Source organism: Chrysochloris asiatica, unplaced genomic scaffold (assembly GCF_000296735.1).
Source record: "Chrysochloris asiatica unplaced genomic scaffold, ChrAsi1.0 scaffold00026, whole genome shotgun sequence".
NCBI classification, from domain to species: Eukaryota; Metazoa; Chordata; class Mammalia; order Afrosoricida; family Chrysochloridae; genus Chrysochloris; species Chrysochloris asiatica.
The window spans coordinates 20,739,563-20,755,221 of NW_006408544.1; the positions used below are offsets into that span (position 1 = coordinate 20,739,563).

Below are 15,659 nucleotides of genomic sequence, written 5' to 3' on the forward strand. Positions count from 1 at the left end.
ATAGGTCAAGTTCATCAAATTGTAGCAAATTACACTTGTTTTCTTTCTTCCTCTAGTCAAGTTCTGATCATCCAGTCATTGAAGCTAGGCCAAATGGGTACTATCTGCAAGTATGGGCATTCTTGTGCATCTACCCTCACTTCATATCAGTTCAGTCTCCGTTCTAGTCCTCTGTGGCTATTTCCTTGCCCATGGCTCAGGAGTCCCCATGTCTCACCATACTGCTGGCCAACCAGTTCTCAACATACTCCAGGTTGACAGGAGTCTATTTAATGTGGTCAGACTCAGCCCTCTTCTTCATTGCTGCTTTTCCCCTACTTCTCCTCATCAGTAGACCAATGTAGTCCCCAGCAAGATTATATGCCTGCTTGTGTATTCCCTTTGAGTTTCAGTCTTGGAAGAGGTTTGCCCTGAAGGGACTTGATTGCTTGCTTTGATGATTCCCCTGCAGACAACTTGCTTGTTCTTATGGTAGCTAATCAGACTGCCATTTTTGTTTTTGATTTTTTTCCTGCTGGATGCTCTTTCAAGAAGTATCTTCTGTTCCTTTAGCTACTCCACTCTGTGCTGCTTGTCTTTCCAAGTGGAAATTTCCCACCTCAGAAGATTCTGGAGGGGGATCAAGATTCCATGTAAGGTCTTGTACACTACAAAGGCTCTGCAAGAAGCCTCTTTCACTGGGCAAGTTCTAGCACCCCTTTTAGGTTGGTGATTTTCTTTTAGAGTCTGTTTTGTTTGGGGTTCATTCAGTTTCTTCAATACATATCTTCCCATTTTTTATGACATTAACGTTTTCTTTCAACAACTCTTTGACAAAATTTTTTGTGCTTTTTTTTGGAATCTCTTTCTTTTCTGGAATTCTGATCACATGTAAGTTATTCCTCTTGATGGTGTCCCACATAAATCTTAGGTTTCATTTGGATTTTTTAAAATTTCTTTTATTGTTTTTCTAGAAGATTAGAATTGAGATGTTTGTCTTCAAGTTCACTAATTTGACCTTACATTGATTCTACTCTTTTGCCCTTTCAGTGTATTATCTATTCTGAAACTTAGTATTCATTTTCTAGATTTCTTTTTGCTGTGTTTGTATGTTTTCTAATTTTTAAGTTTATTTCATCAGTTCTTATAATGGTTTCCTGAATTCTTCTAAAGTTTTATCTTTGTTTTCCATGATTTTGTCTTCAGCTTTCTCAATCTTTCTCTCATCTATTGAAGGTACCTAAATGTAATTATTTTGAATTCATTTATCATATAGGTTTAATGTCATTTCTTCATCAGAAAGATCACTTGTTTGATCCACTCTGTCTTCCTTCTTCCTGCAAACTGAAATTGTTTTCTGTGAGACATTATGGTGGTGTTGCATTGGTATTTCATTGGTGGTTGTACGTTGATGTGTGCACAGGCTGTCACCACCTGCTTCCTAGTGGGTATGATAGAGACTGTGAGTGTGCATATAGTTCTCTGTTTGCTGTTTGTGTAGCATAGTTCAGGGCAAGTTTGGCTGGTGTTAGCTGCAGTTTATTGATTATCAGATGGTATAAGAGTGGATAGTAGTCCTCATTCAGTGATATTGAAGAAAATCTGAGTGTGACTGGGCTATATGGGCATGGCTGCACTCTCACATTGGGTTGGGACAAGAAAAAAACAAAATAAACTACATCAGAAAATAAAATAATAAAGGAAAAAGAAAACTAACAGTGGGGAAAGCAGGCAAACAACAGCAAGAAAAAAGAATGCAGTAACTGAAAAAAAAGGAGAGTAAAATAAAAACTAGAGACGAGAAAAAGAAAAGATAAAGAAATGTAATAAGTCAAACTTGTTGTTAAGTACCATCGAGTTGGTGCCATGTCATAGTGATCCTGTATAGAGTTTCCAAGAAGCAGCTGGCAGATTTGAACTGCCAACCTTGTGGCTCACATTCCAGTGCTGATCTTACAATGTCACACCAGAAGTCCCCAGAAGGAAAGTAAAATAAAAATAAAAGATGAGAAAAAGAAAAGATAAAGAAATACAATAAGTAAAACTATGAGTTCTGACTCACAGTGACCCTGTTTAGAATTTCTGAGGAGCAACTGGTGAGCTTGAACCACCAACCTTACAGTTCAAACCGACCCTGCAGTCCAGTGCATTAATGTATAGCACCATAATAGGGAGGGGGAAAAAAGAGAAAGAGAATAGTAAAGGAAAGAAACTAAGAGGAAAGATATAAAAAGAAAGAAGGAAAGGAACAAAAGAAAAGAGAGAAGAAAAGAAAGACAAAAGAAAAGATTAAACAACAACAACAAGGGAAGGGAAAGAAGAGAAAAAGAAAGAAAGAGAGGAGAAAATTGGGGTAAGGACAGGTCCCAGAGAGGAGAAAACTATGGGAGACCAGGCACTCAGTGTGGTTTGGCATGCTCTGCCAGTCAAGGAGTTCCTGGTGTGTGTGTGTGTGTGTGTGTGTGTGTGTGTGTGTGTGTGTGTGAAGGGGTTGATGGAGTTCCTATAGACCTAGCTGTTATCTGGGGTTAGTGGACCTAATCTGGAAATAGTTTATGCCAGTTCAAAAGGTGGCTGAGGTCAGGTACTTGTTTCTGGAAGGAACTCTTTTGGGCTCAGGGTGGTGGCCAGGACCCAACACTGTACATTCATTTGGTCTGATGAGGTAGAGCAGCAGTGTGCAGGCTCTTCCAGACTTGGGGGAGATGAACTCAGCTCCTGATCCAAGATGGTGCAGTTCTGATCCCAGGTAGAGCAGGAGTTGTGCTGGATTGGGGAATGTCAATAGCCAATGGGTGTGTGAGGGTGGGGGCTGGCTATGTTTCTGATACCAGGATTGTGTGGGGAACAAGGGAAGATTCCACCATTTTTGTTTTTGTTGCCAGCCACCAGAATAAGTTTGTGTTGTCAGGCAACTGTCCTGATGGAACACTGCTTGCAAAAGTTCAAAATGGCCCTGCCATATCAGGTCAGCTGACAATTCATCTGTCTTTCTCTTATCTTGCTGGTTTATTCATCTTTATCTCCTTGTTGATGTTTAATCCACATCTCTATCCTTTCCTCTGAAGCTTAGGGTTCCAGTATAATTTCACTTGTTCTCTTGTGTCTTTGTTGGAAAGGATCTGTGTAACATGTTTTCCTTGTCCGCCATCTTGCTAGAGGTCTCTTTCATGAACTTTTTGAAGTACTGTCATATGTAACTAGTCCTATGAGGAGAAAGCAGCCAGAGTGCTCCTTGGAAGCCAAGATGGCCAAACTTCGTCTCTCATACTTTGGACATATTGTCAGGAGGGACCAGTTGCTGGAGAAGGATATCATGTTTGGTAAGGTGGAGGATCAGAGAAAAAGAGGAAGACCCCCAACTAGATGGATTGGCCAAGTAGCAGCATCAATGGACTCAAGTGTGGCAACAGTAGTGAGGTTGGCCTGGGATCGGGCAGTATTTCGTTCTGCTATGCATAAGGTCTCTATGAGTCGGTACTGAGTCGATGGCACCTAACAACAACAACAAATGAGGAGAAATGGGGTAAAGAGGGAGTACAATGATGAGGTGCAATTTACAGAGTGGTCAGGGAAAGCTTCTTGGAAGAGATGGCATTTGAGCAGACCTGCAGGACATGAGCACTGGAAAATTATGGTATCTGAGGAAAGCGTTCCAGGAGTGGGAACACCAACGGCAGAAGGCTATTGTGACTGGAGAGGAGTGGGCAGGGTCAAGAGGAAGAGACGGATCTTGAGGACCATGTTGCCAAAGCAGGGACAGTGGAGGGTTTTGACAGGTGAAGGGTGCGATCCATGCTTTTAGAAAAACATCGAAGGTGTCTGGGTAGGAGGTGATGCCAGTGCGGGGCGGAAGTGGCAGGAGGTCTGTGTGGGCAGCAATATAAATGGGAGTGATCATCCCATGAGGGGAGGAGGACACTAAGGTCCCAGCTTAGGAAGACCATGAGGGAGGCAGCAAGAGCCACACCCTCACCCATGCCACCACTGCAGTGTGTGAAGGGCCCTTCTCCTCTCCAGTCCCCCACTTATGTCCTCTTGTCCTGAGCTCTCTGCAACCACCACTCTTCATGCTTCTCTCACTCCTCAAACATGCTGTGCTCTCTTGACCTGGGCTTGGCTCCTGTGTTCCCTTAGCAGCCCCATCTTGTAGAGAACATTCACTCAGTTCTCAGTTCCCAACTCCTAGGCCTCATCCTCCAGGAAGCCTTCCTGACCCCAACTAGGTGACATTTCCCCTTCCCAGGAATCCTTCTTGTGAGTGTGTGTTTAGTGTCTGTTCCACACTGGGCCTGAGGTCCTTAGGGTGACTACATATGCTTGACCCATTTCCTGCAGAATTCTATCAGTGCCAAAAAGGAAGAACAAATTTGACATTTCTCAAGCTGATAGAAAGTGCCAGGTGCTCCAAAACATTTTAATTGTTTATCTCTATTCCAGATGAGGCCCTGGAGGCTCATGGAGGATACAGAGCTGGAGAATCCAGCCCCAAACCAGGGCCTGTTCCCCGTGGCTCGAGTGGCTGTGTCAGAGGCTGGCGCAGCCATTGTGCAACCATCATGAAGGCTGGAAATTACTCCTAGTTCCTTCCAGGGGACCTGAGATGCACTTTTAGCTGCAATTGAGGGAGAGGGGATGCCTGGAGGCATTTAAAAATGAGTCATTACCTTCCAATCGAAAGTAGTAATAGCTGACACTTAAGTATTACTCACCACGTGCCAGACACTGTTCCAAGCACTTGGCATGCCCTAATTTATTTAATCCTCACAACAACCCTGTGAAGTAGGCACTATCATTATCTCCATTTTACAGATGAGAAAGCTGGAGTCTGGAGAGGTTAAATCATCTCCCACGGTCTCGAAGCTTGTGAATGGCAGAACAGCATTGGAACCCAAGAAGTCTACACACTTTGTCCATAACCTTGGCTTGCTTTTGTTCCTTGATTGTGTGGGAAGGGTCAGATGTCAGAACTCAACCCATCTAATGGCCTGTTTCCTTCCTGACTCCTCAGACCCCAGTCCTGTGGCGTCTGGGAATGTTTGGTTGAATACACAGACGAGTGAGCTGGGAGGGACAGGCCAGAATACTCGGTTGGGTGTTGTGATTCTTCTCCTTGTCTACCACACCTACTCCTACAGTGACCTCAACTAGGCCCCTGTCCTGGGCTCAGGGATGGTCCATCAGATCAAGCAGGTGCAAGAGGATATAGAAGGCACCCTGGGGAGCTCATGGACCAAAGCCTGCTTTTTAAAAGTGTCACCTGTCCTGAGATCAGGATCAGGAACGGAGTGGCCTCCTTGGATCTTGGGTGGCCGACTATTCCCCCCACCACTGCAGGTCTGCAAACACTACCTGTGAAGAACGCACTGACCCTTCCATGGGGCCTTCCCAGTGCCAACACCAAAGCTTCAGGTGCCAGTGCAGGGACCCCAGGAGTCCTTCCTCAGAGGGGACTGGCCTGTCACACCCCACTGTGGTCTCTTCCCCAACATCCCCCCAACCTCTAAAGGCAATGCCAGATCTTCTGGTATCTGAATCTCACTTCCATCAGCACTGCCTCCTAGGCCTTGCAGCCTTGGATTTCCTCTACTGGTCTCCTTCCATGGCACCTCTTTCCCAGTCCCTGGCCTTCCCACCAGGTCTCCATGCACGTGACTCTAGAAGCCCACCCTAAAAGTATCCCCTAAAGCCCACTGCTGTGGAATTGATTCTGACTCACACTGACTATAGGATACAGGAGAACTGCCCATAGGTTTTTGAGGCTGCACATTTTTACGAAAGCTGACCACCGCGTCTTTCACCACAGACTGGCTGGTGGGTTTTCAGTCAAACACTTAAATTTAAAAATCCCTTGGGCAGCACACACACACACTTTTCACCCACCCATCCACCCACCCCTTGGCATCTCCAATAAATCTGCTCTTTCCCTGGAATGACAACACCCAGTGACCAAAGGCAGAAACCCAGGGCCACTTTCTCTCCCTCCAGTCCCCTCCACATCCATCAGTCACCAAGGTGGTCTTTACTTTCACTTTCTGCATCTTTCTTCTAGCCCTGACCCAGGCCCTTGTGCCTAATCCCACCTGGATGTAGGTGGGCTTCTTCACCCATTTCCTGGTCTCTCCATGCTTCTAGGGTCACAAAGTGTCTGCACGCTTCAGAATCAGGTCTAAACATCTCAGTTCATCCTCTTTGACTTTGCTCCATCTGACTGGAGCACATTCCCACTCTCCCTAGACCTGTCTTCTGCGGTCCTTCTAATTCTTCAAGGTCCAACTTAAAAAAAAAAAAAATCTGAGTCAGTATTTCTCCTTGCTTGTATGCTCTCCCCGCGCCCTCCCCCACCCCCCAAAAAAAAAGAATCACTCCATGAATCCCCAAAGCTCTCACTTTAACATTCTAGTTAAGACTGTGGACTTTTTCACATCACCCCAAGTGTTCTACTCAACTGCTCTGAACCTGAAGGTTTGAAGGAGGACATGAAGGTTTGAAGGAGGGTACAGGGCTTGAGCTGTGAGTAGCAGTTGTTCTCATCCTTTTCCTATCGCCCTCATTCCTGGATGATGGTGCAAGCTAAGGGTGGAGCCAGAGGCTCTCCATTACTCCCTCCAGTGCCTGCCATAGGGTCTGACAAACACTAGAGGCTCAGCAAGAGGCTGGGTTTTGGAGAGGAAGCCTAGTGCTGTCCCTTTCCAGAAGCAGGACTTTGGACATGCAGTTTACTTCTCTCTGAATCAGTTTTCCTATTTGTTAATTGGGAATCCCTGGGTAGTGCAAATGTTTCATGCACTCAGCTTGGCTGCTAACTGAAAGGTAGGAAATTTGAATCCACCCAGAGGTACCTGGGAAAAAAAGCCTAAAAATTATTCCCAAAAACTCAGCCATTGAAAACCCTGTGGAGCACAGTTCAACTCATGCATGTGGGGTCGTCATGAATTGGCATCAATTTGGCAACAGGCGACTTGTTAACTGTAGATGATGCTGATTTTCTGTTCACTGCACATAATGCCGAGATGCAGCATCCCCTGGAGGGCTTGCTCCAAATGCACCTGGGGGTCTCAAGCCCTGGAAGGAGGCAGTGCACAGTTCTTTCCCACCCAGGGTAAACGCCTCCCTGCAGAGTTCCCTGCCTTCCATCCCTCCTTGTGCTCCCTCCCACCCTGTTCCAAGCAGCGTCTCCAGGGCCAAATTCCTGGGCCAGAGGTGAGCTGGGATAAGCCATCTGTGGAACCACAGTGACCTCGTGTGGCTAACAGGTGCAGGGCAACCACAGGCTGGGTCTTGACTCACTCATTGCAGAATGGCTCTTCTTCCTCATACAAGACCACACTTCAGATCCTGGCAATTGTGAGACCTCAGATGGTGATCCCAGTCACAGTTCTCCTCCTGCCACACCCTCATAAGCCAGTCTCCCATCCCCGCTGACTATGTGTTTGTGGCCATTGCATAGGAGCTCTGTTGGCACAGTAGTTAAAGCACTAGGTCTGTGACCAAAAGGTTGGCAGTTTGAACCCACCAACTGCTTCGTGGAAGAAAGTGAGCAAGTCTGCTTCCATAAAGATTTGTTGTTGTTAAGTGCTGTCGAGTCAGTTCCGTCCCATAGCAATCCTGAGCAGGGTTTCCGAGGCTGTAAATCTTTATAGGAGCAGAAAGCCTCATCTTTCTCCCGTGGAGCAGCTGGTAGTTTTGAACTGCTGACCTTGTGGTTCACAGCCTGATTCGTAGCTAGTACGCTACAGCCTTGGAAATTCTACCGGCTGGTTCTACTCTGTCCTATAAGGTGGCTTTATGAGTCGGAATTCACCCAATGGGAAATGGTTGTTTGTTTGTTTGGGTTTTCACAGATGTTATTTAACTTCATCCTCATTACCCTGGAGGAAAACATTACAACCCCAATGCTAAAAATGTGGCACATAAGGCTCAGAAGGATTAAGTGGTGTGCCTAAATTCACCAAGGCCAGAAACAACAGAGGCAGGACTAGAACTCAGGACTCTAGATCTTTCCAGATCACAGCACTGTCCACAACATAATAAGAATGTCAATTATGTAAATACAGGATTCAATAAAGAATGGAATTGTCTAGGTAGAAGCAAACTAGCATCTGAGTTGTAGGGAAAGGAAGCTTGCTTTGAGCTGACTTGGCAAAATTAGTAAAAATTTCCAAGACAAAACAAAACAGGGAGGGCAGAAGCAGCATAAGCAAGCAGAGGCAAGGAGATGGGTAGAATGGCATGTGTTTGGGGACAGCAAGGAGCCCACTTTGGCTGATGTGTGGGCTGGAAGAAGGGAGCAGTGGGAGACCAGCTGAACAGGCCATGGGTGAAGAGACTGAACTTGGAAATGAAGGTTTGGGCGATGATGGAGATGCACAGACTACAACGCTGTGTGTTAGGAGACAGCATACAGAGACTTGCTTCCTCCCAGGGGTGAAGATTCCAGGTATTTCTTCCTCGGTTGTACTTGGCTCATGGAGTGGAACTAATGGTCTTTCTGCTGCCCTTCCCCCAGAACTACTATCCAGGCCCTGGTAATTATGGAGAGAAGGGCAATCCGTTCACAAAGCTGGAGAAGAATGCTTGGAACCGATCCCATTCCGAGGGCCTCATGTGCAGGATGTCCAACAAGCCGCCCCCCCTGGCTCACCAGGTATCCCCCTCACCTGGACAGGCCTTGCGGAGGAGTCTCCCAAGGCAGATGGGGAAACCGGGACCAGGAGAGGGCAATGAACTTGCCTCGGCAGCTCTCCTGCAGGGATAGTCATCTTGTTCTGCTCTAGGGAAGTGGTCTGGGACCAGGGACCTACTTCTTCAAAAGTGGCATGGACACATACCTGGCACAAAGAGTCGGTACCCGCGGCCCTTATGACATTTTCTCTGGTGACCGCACCAAGCCCCAGCCTTATGGACATTACTCCATGCAGGTGTGTACCTGGTAAGGGTTGGTGGGTGGTATAGGTGGAGTGTGTGCCAGTCCCTAGCGGTACCACAGCCTTATTATTCCATGATGGGAACAGTTGTTATTTACCGATTCTTCTCCTCTGAGGAAACCGAGGCAGTCCGCACAGTTGGTAGGAGCAGAGCTAGAACTTGAGCCCTAGTAAGTCGATTTGAATGAGCCCTAGTGACATTGTACTGCTAATGGAAAGGTAGGCAGTTCGAGTCCATCATCTGCCCATGAGGAGAAAGATGAGGCAATTTGCTCTCCTAAAGATGTACAGTCTCAGAATCTCCAGGGAGCAGCCCTACTCTGTCCTACATGGCCGCTGTGAGTCAGGACTGACTGGGTGGCAGTGGATCGTCTGGTTGGTGCGTTTGCCTGACTTCCTAGCCAGACCTCTCTCCTCTGCACTGCATGTGTTGCGTAGGAGGGTAGATGCCCCACAGTGACAGAGCTAGGCAGGGACCGGCTGCAAGGCTGATGTGGTTCTCAGGGGAGCAGCTCTAGCTGTCCTGCTGTTTTGCCAATACTGCCCAGGCATCATGAACCCTCTAAGCTCACAGGACTAGTGACAGTGTTCTATTAACAAAGCAGAGAACTAGAGGCTCAGGAGGGGAGGGTTTTAGTCTAACACTGCCCTCCCCTATCAAGTTCTGCCTCATGGTCTCATAGCACACTGTGTTTTGCCTTCTCCATGCTCATAGCACTGAGAATTAATTACTTGGGCTTTCCTTTGGTGCCCACTGTACATTCACCTGGAGCCCTAGGTGGTGGCAACGGTTAAGCACTTGATGACTAACTTAAAAGTGCGTTCTGGTTTGAATGCACCCAGAGGTGCCTTGGAAGAAAGACCTGCCTGGTGATCTGCTTTTAAAAGGTCCCTTTGAAAACCTTTGGAGTGGAGTTGTCCTCTGCACACATGAGGTCACTGTGAGTCGGGACCCACTTGAGGACAAGTGGTTATGTGTTCAGTCACCATAGTCTAGGCAGTGGGGAAGCAGCCCTGTGGAACTTGCATTCTGGTGGGAAAAAACACATAAAGAATGAACATATTAAAAAAGAAACCGATGGAAGACCTACAGGTGATGAGTGCTATGGGAACAGAGTGGTGGTTGTTAAGTGCTGTGGGGTTGGTTCAGACCCATAGGTTTCTGAGAAGCAGCTGGTGGGTTTGAACTGCCAACCTTTTGGTTCAAACCGACTTTACAGTCCAGCACATTAACCTACAGCACCACACCAGGACTCCATGGTAAAGAGGTGGTGATTGTTAAACATTAAAATACTTTTTAACTAGGTGGTGAATACTGTACTGAGCACTCAATCACAGTACTGAGACTGCTGACCAGGTAGGCCCCTGCACGGGTACCTCCCAGACATCCCATGACCAGCTACTAAGGGGTCCTGTCCAGCACAGCAGGGCCTCAGGGACCCTTCTCAGGTGCTGCAGCCAATGCCTGTTCTGACTGGCCAGTGCCTGACCCAAATGCCCACTACCCTTGAGTCCATCCCAACTCATAGTGACCTATAGGACAGAGTAGATCTGCTCCTCAGGGTTTCTGAGACTAAATCTTTACCAGAAGCCAGCCTCATCTTTCAGAGCAGCAGATGGGTTTGAACTGCTGACCTTTCTGTTAGCAGCTCAATGCTTAACCCACTGAACCACCAGGGCTCCTTCTGACACAATGTTGTTGGTGTTGTTGCTGTTAAGTTTCATCGAGTCGGTTGTGATTCATAGCGACTTTGTAAAGGGTTTCCAAGGAGCAACTGGTGGGTTTGAACTTTGTGGTTAGCAGTCCAGTAGCTTATCCTACAGCACCACACCTGGACTCTGATACATGGCAGTTCATTGAATGAAAAAGCATTAATGGACAAATGCAAGCTGGGTTATAGAGTGTGAGTCTGTAGTTGGGGGTTGCAAGAGACTGTGTGCCAGACTAACCCCAGCTGTGCTCACCCAGGAGATAGTCTGTGTTCACCTGCCCAGCTCAATGGGCCTTGAGACTGTCCCCACCCCACAGCCTGGCCTCAGGTGCCAGCATGGCCTGGGTGGTCACTACTCCTTTTATACTTGCTGTTCTTTGGCTGTGGATACTCTTGATTTTCCTGGCAAGATAGAGCATTTGCTCTCTGTTTCTCAGAAAAAAAAGCCCAGGGAACTGACAAGCTTCAAGAGCTTCGTGGAAGAACTGAACTCACACCACAATAAGAAACGTGGGATGTTCTCAAAACTTGCCCGTAACCCGAAAATTCCTACCGAGAGGATTTACTGGGCCACCCCTAGCCAGTGTCCCCGGACATTGGTGAGTGTTCCCCAAGGCCGACTTGCCTTCCTCTCTCCTGCATGTGTGTGTATGTATGTATGTGTGGTGGTGAGGGTGTTATTTAAGGGGGAAAGCTCAGTCTTCAGAATCAGATCTGTGTGGTTTCCAGTGCTATTCCTCTTGGTTTATGTGCAAGTTCCTCATGAGCACAATTAAGTGTTCTGAAATTCTCAATCTTCTCAATGTTGTCCATAGTTGGCTATGATCCACATGGTCAGATACCTTTGCATACTCAATTAAAAACATAAGTAAACATCTTTCTGGTATTCTCTGCTTTGGGGGGAAGGATTAGAGAGATGGCAAGACTACCTTCAGAAATGTATAGACCTAGATGGAGGATAGGTCAAGAAACCATAACTTCACCCTTTGATATTTTTGCTTAATAAAGATTTCTGTGATGCAGTAGCAATACTTTTTGACTTACTTCGTATTTCCCCCAAAATCAGTCATTGAAAGCCTTATGGAGCTAAGGTCTACTCTGATAAATATAGGGTTGCCATGAGATGAATGAACTCAATGGCAACTAAGTTGATGTACTTAGAGCCTACATCATAGTGCATGGTAACCAGGAAGTGCTCAGTCTGTGCTGATATCTAAACATCTAAACTCTGTACTTCTACCCACTATTCCCTACCCCTCTCTCCACTGCTTCCCCATCCCAGCCTACTTTCCATCCCCCACTTCCCAAAGCTCAGAAGTCAATGTAAGGGAGAAAACTGGGATAGGGCTGAGTATGAATAATGGACTGTACCCTGGCAGAGGGACGGACCACCTGCATGGTTCAAGGGACTGTGGACTTAACCTGAGATGGTAAGGGAATCCTTCCTGGGAAGCAGGTGATAGCATCCTGTGGTCTGAGTAGGCTCTGGACTTTAGCAGAGTCTGCATCCAGGGGAAGGAACAGAAAGGAATTGCTAAGGGCTCTGTAATAAATTGGGACATGGAAAGGGTACCAACACTTCTTGAATAACTGTTCAGGGTGAAGCACCTTCCAACTTTTCTGAGGGGAGGATTATCATTATCTTTCACAAAAGAAAACAGAGGGCCCAGAAGAGGGAAGGAGTTTCCCCAGGCTTCCTAGCAGAGGAAGAGGAGTTGAAATTGGAACTATTACATCCAGCTCCGAAGCCTGTGTGTCCTCTTCTCCCCAGGGTGGGGTTTGGAGCATCCTTCTGGGTCCCTGCCATACCATGATGACTCTAGGGAACCTGGAAAGAGATGCTCTGCTGATGGATGGAAGTTAGAATGGGTGGCATGGGTCATGAAGGCATCACAAGGCCCCTTCACCTTGGAAGGATGGACCACTGGTGAGCTGGGAGCCGACTGGGCATCTACCACCTTCTTGGTTCAAGGCCTAGGGCTGCCAGGTGGGTGAGGTCTGCTACTACCTTCCCTGGCTCCAGGTGGGCTGACCACTTCCAGAGCCTCTCCAAATTTCAGCAGTCATGCCTTACCCCTAGGCCACGTCTGGTCCTGGAACATGGATTATGCGCAAGGTGGAGCGTAAACACGTCAACCAGCCACCATTCCTGATGTCCTCAAAGCGGATTGACACAAAGTCTTACCAGCTGCTTTTGGGAGGCTGGGTGAGTGGGTCTGCTCAGGGGTACACAGTCTGTGGAGACAGACTGCTCCAAACCCTTCTTATCCCTGGGCTGAGCCTGGATCCCAAGGAACCTGACACCCATACCCATTGTCTTATTTCTCTCCTGGGAAGCAAGTTCTTCCTAACCCATTTTCAGCCTACCCCTTAGAACTTGTCCTCCATGGAAGCTGGGTTGCTGTCCTGCCTTTATCTTGCTCATGGTACATGACTTTGGACAAGTTCTGTCTCCTCTCTGGACTTCTCTGTAGACAGGGATGGGTTCTAGATGGGAGATAGAGTAGGGAGCAGTCTGAAACGAGAGGAGACGACTTGAGAGCCAGTCTCCAAGCCAGATCTTCAGCTTGCTAATGTGCTACTGCAGAACCCTGTTGGCGTGGGCCGCTACCTCAACACCTGGTTGATGGAGACAAAGGACAGACGGCAGCGATACCGATCTCTGTACCTGGGTGAATCTAAGCGTTACCCATCAGACCCAGCCTGGGACATGCTCTTACAGTGAGTATACCTCAATCTCAGGGGAGGTGGGGTGGAGGGTTTCACATGCTTGGTTCACATGGGCATACAGTTGTGCCCCTAATGTTGGCTGAACAGCAGAGGCCGAACAGCAGACCTCAGCTCACCCCCTGGCTGGCTGTGCAAGTGGGGCACAGTGATTCACCTCTCTGAGCCTTGTTTCCCTCATGAGAAGACGATTGAGGAGACGATTTAGGCAAATAAGATGATCTGCCTAAAACTCCTGATAAGGAAAAGGTACTGCGTCAGCCCTAACTCCTCCACCCACCACCCACAGGGTGTAGGCTCTGCCCTAGGTAAACCTGTTTCTTGGTATGCAAAACTCATTTTGGGAAATTATGAAATCTAAGAAAGAAAATGTACATGAAATACTGCTGCTAACTGTACAACAGTTGGCACATGTTAGCTGCTACTTTCTTTTATTGACCTAGCCCCCAAACCAACCCTATTGCTCCATAAATTGTCACAAAGAGGACTCTTCAAGGTACCATAGTATTCCATTGTGTGTATGTACCACAGTTTGTTTATCCATTCTTCTGTTGATGGGCACTTAGACTGTCTCCATCTTTTTGCTATTATACATAGTGCTGCTATGGACATTGGTGTGCATATATCTACTCATGTTATGGCTCGTATTTCTTGTGGGTAAATACCAAGTAGAGGAATTGCTGAATCTCTGGTAGCTTAGTGGTTACGAATCGGGCTGCGAATTTTGAAACTACCAGCTGTTCTGTGGGAAAAAGATGAGATGTTCTTCTCCCATAAAGACTCACAACCTCAGAAACCATGTACAGGGTCGATATGAGTTGGAACCGACTCCACAACACACAGCCACCACCAAGGTATTTCTATTTCCAACCTTCTGAAAAAGCGCCATATTGCTTTCCAGAGATATTGAACCATTTTGCAATCCCACCAGCAATGCAGGAGTGTCCCAGTCTCTCCATATCCTTGCCAGCATATTGTCCTTTACTTTTTTGATCTTTGTGTTATTGTTGGTGTGAGATGCTATCTCATTGTTGTTTTGATTTGCATCTCTCTAATGGCTAGTTATCATGAACATTTCTTCATATGATTGTTGGCTGCCTGGATCTCCTCCTTGGTGAAGTGTCTGTTCATGACCTGTGCCCATTTTTTAATTGGATTATTTGTATTTTTCTTGTAGAGGTGTTGTAGTTTCCTATATATTTTAGAATTGAGTCCCTTGTCTGATGTGTCTTGCAAAAGATTTTTTCCCATTCTGCGGGTTCCCTTTTTACTCTTCTGGTGAAGTCTTTTGATGCACATAAGTTTTTAATTTTTACTATGTCCCACTCATCTATTTTGTCTACTTTTGTTTGTGTAGTTTTCAAAATGTTTGGAACTCCATGTATGCCCTGAAAGAGAGCCCTCACATTTGTCCCTATATTTTCAATGATGGCCTTCATAATTCTGGGATTCACATTTAGGTCTTTAATGTATGCTGAATTAGTTTTTGTATAAGGTGTGAGGTAAAGGTCTTATTTCAATCTTTTGCATATCGCTTTCCAGTTCTGCCAGTACCATCTGTTGAAGAGACTATCACCTCCCCATGCAATGTATTTAGGCACTTTGTCGAAAATCAGGTGGTTGTATGTGGATGAGTTAATTTCTGTATTCTCAATTCTGTTCCATTGATCAATGTATCTTTCACTGTACCAGTACCAAACTGTTTTGACCACTGTTGTTGCGAAGTGCTGTTGAGTCGATTCCAACCCATAGCGACCCTGTATGGGGTCCGAGGAGCAGCTGGTGAGTTTGAACCGCCGACCTTGCAGTTCAAATGACTTTGCAGTCTGGTACATTAACCCACAGCACCACATCATTGACCATTGTAGCCATGTAATAAAATTTGAAATCGGGAGTGAGATGTTTCCAACATTATCCTTCTTCTTAAGCAGTGCTTTGTTTATCCTGGGTCTCTTTCCTTTCCATGTATAGTTTGTAATTGCTTTTTCTATCTCTTGGAAGAATGTCTTTGGAATCTGCATTTGGATTGCCTTATATGTGTAAATTGCTTTGGGCAGTATTGACATTTTCACAATGTTAAGTCTTCCTATCCAGGATCATGGTACATTCTTCCATTTTTGTATGTCTCTTTTGGTTTCTTGTAGTAGTGTTTTGTAGTTTTCTTTGTATAGTTCCTTTGTCTCTTTGGTTACATTTTTCCTAGATATTTCATCCGTTGGGCAGGCACTGTAAATGGTATTGCTTTCCTAATGTCCTTTTCAATGCTGTCATTGTTGGTATAGAGGAATCCAACTGATTTTTGTATGTTGATCTT

At 46.3% G+C, this 15,659-nt stretch overlaps 1 protein-coding gene across 1 annotated transcript in view; it reads left to right on the forward strand.

Annotated features, from left to right (window-relative positions):
• Positions 1-15,659, forward strand: part of LOC102837918 (chromosome unknown open reading frame, human C1orf177) — a 73,494-nt gene that overhangs the window by 8,891 nt on the left and 48,944 nt on the right. The window contains exons 6-10 of the mRNA XM_006839872.1: positions 8,489-8,626; positions 8,757-8,900; positions 11,056-11,217; positions 12,699-12,824; positions 13,206-13,339. Coding sequence (XP_006839935.1) covers positions 8,489-8,626; positions 8,757-8,900; positions 11,056-11,217; positions 12,699-12,824; positions 13,206-13,339 — 704 coding nt within the window. The remainder of the gene's footprint in view (positions 1-8,488; positions 8,627-8,756; positions 8,901-11,055; positions 11,218-12,698; positions 12,825-13,205; positions 13,340-15,659) is intronic.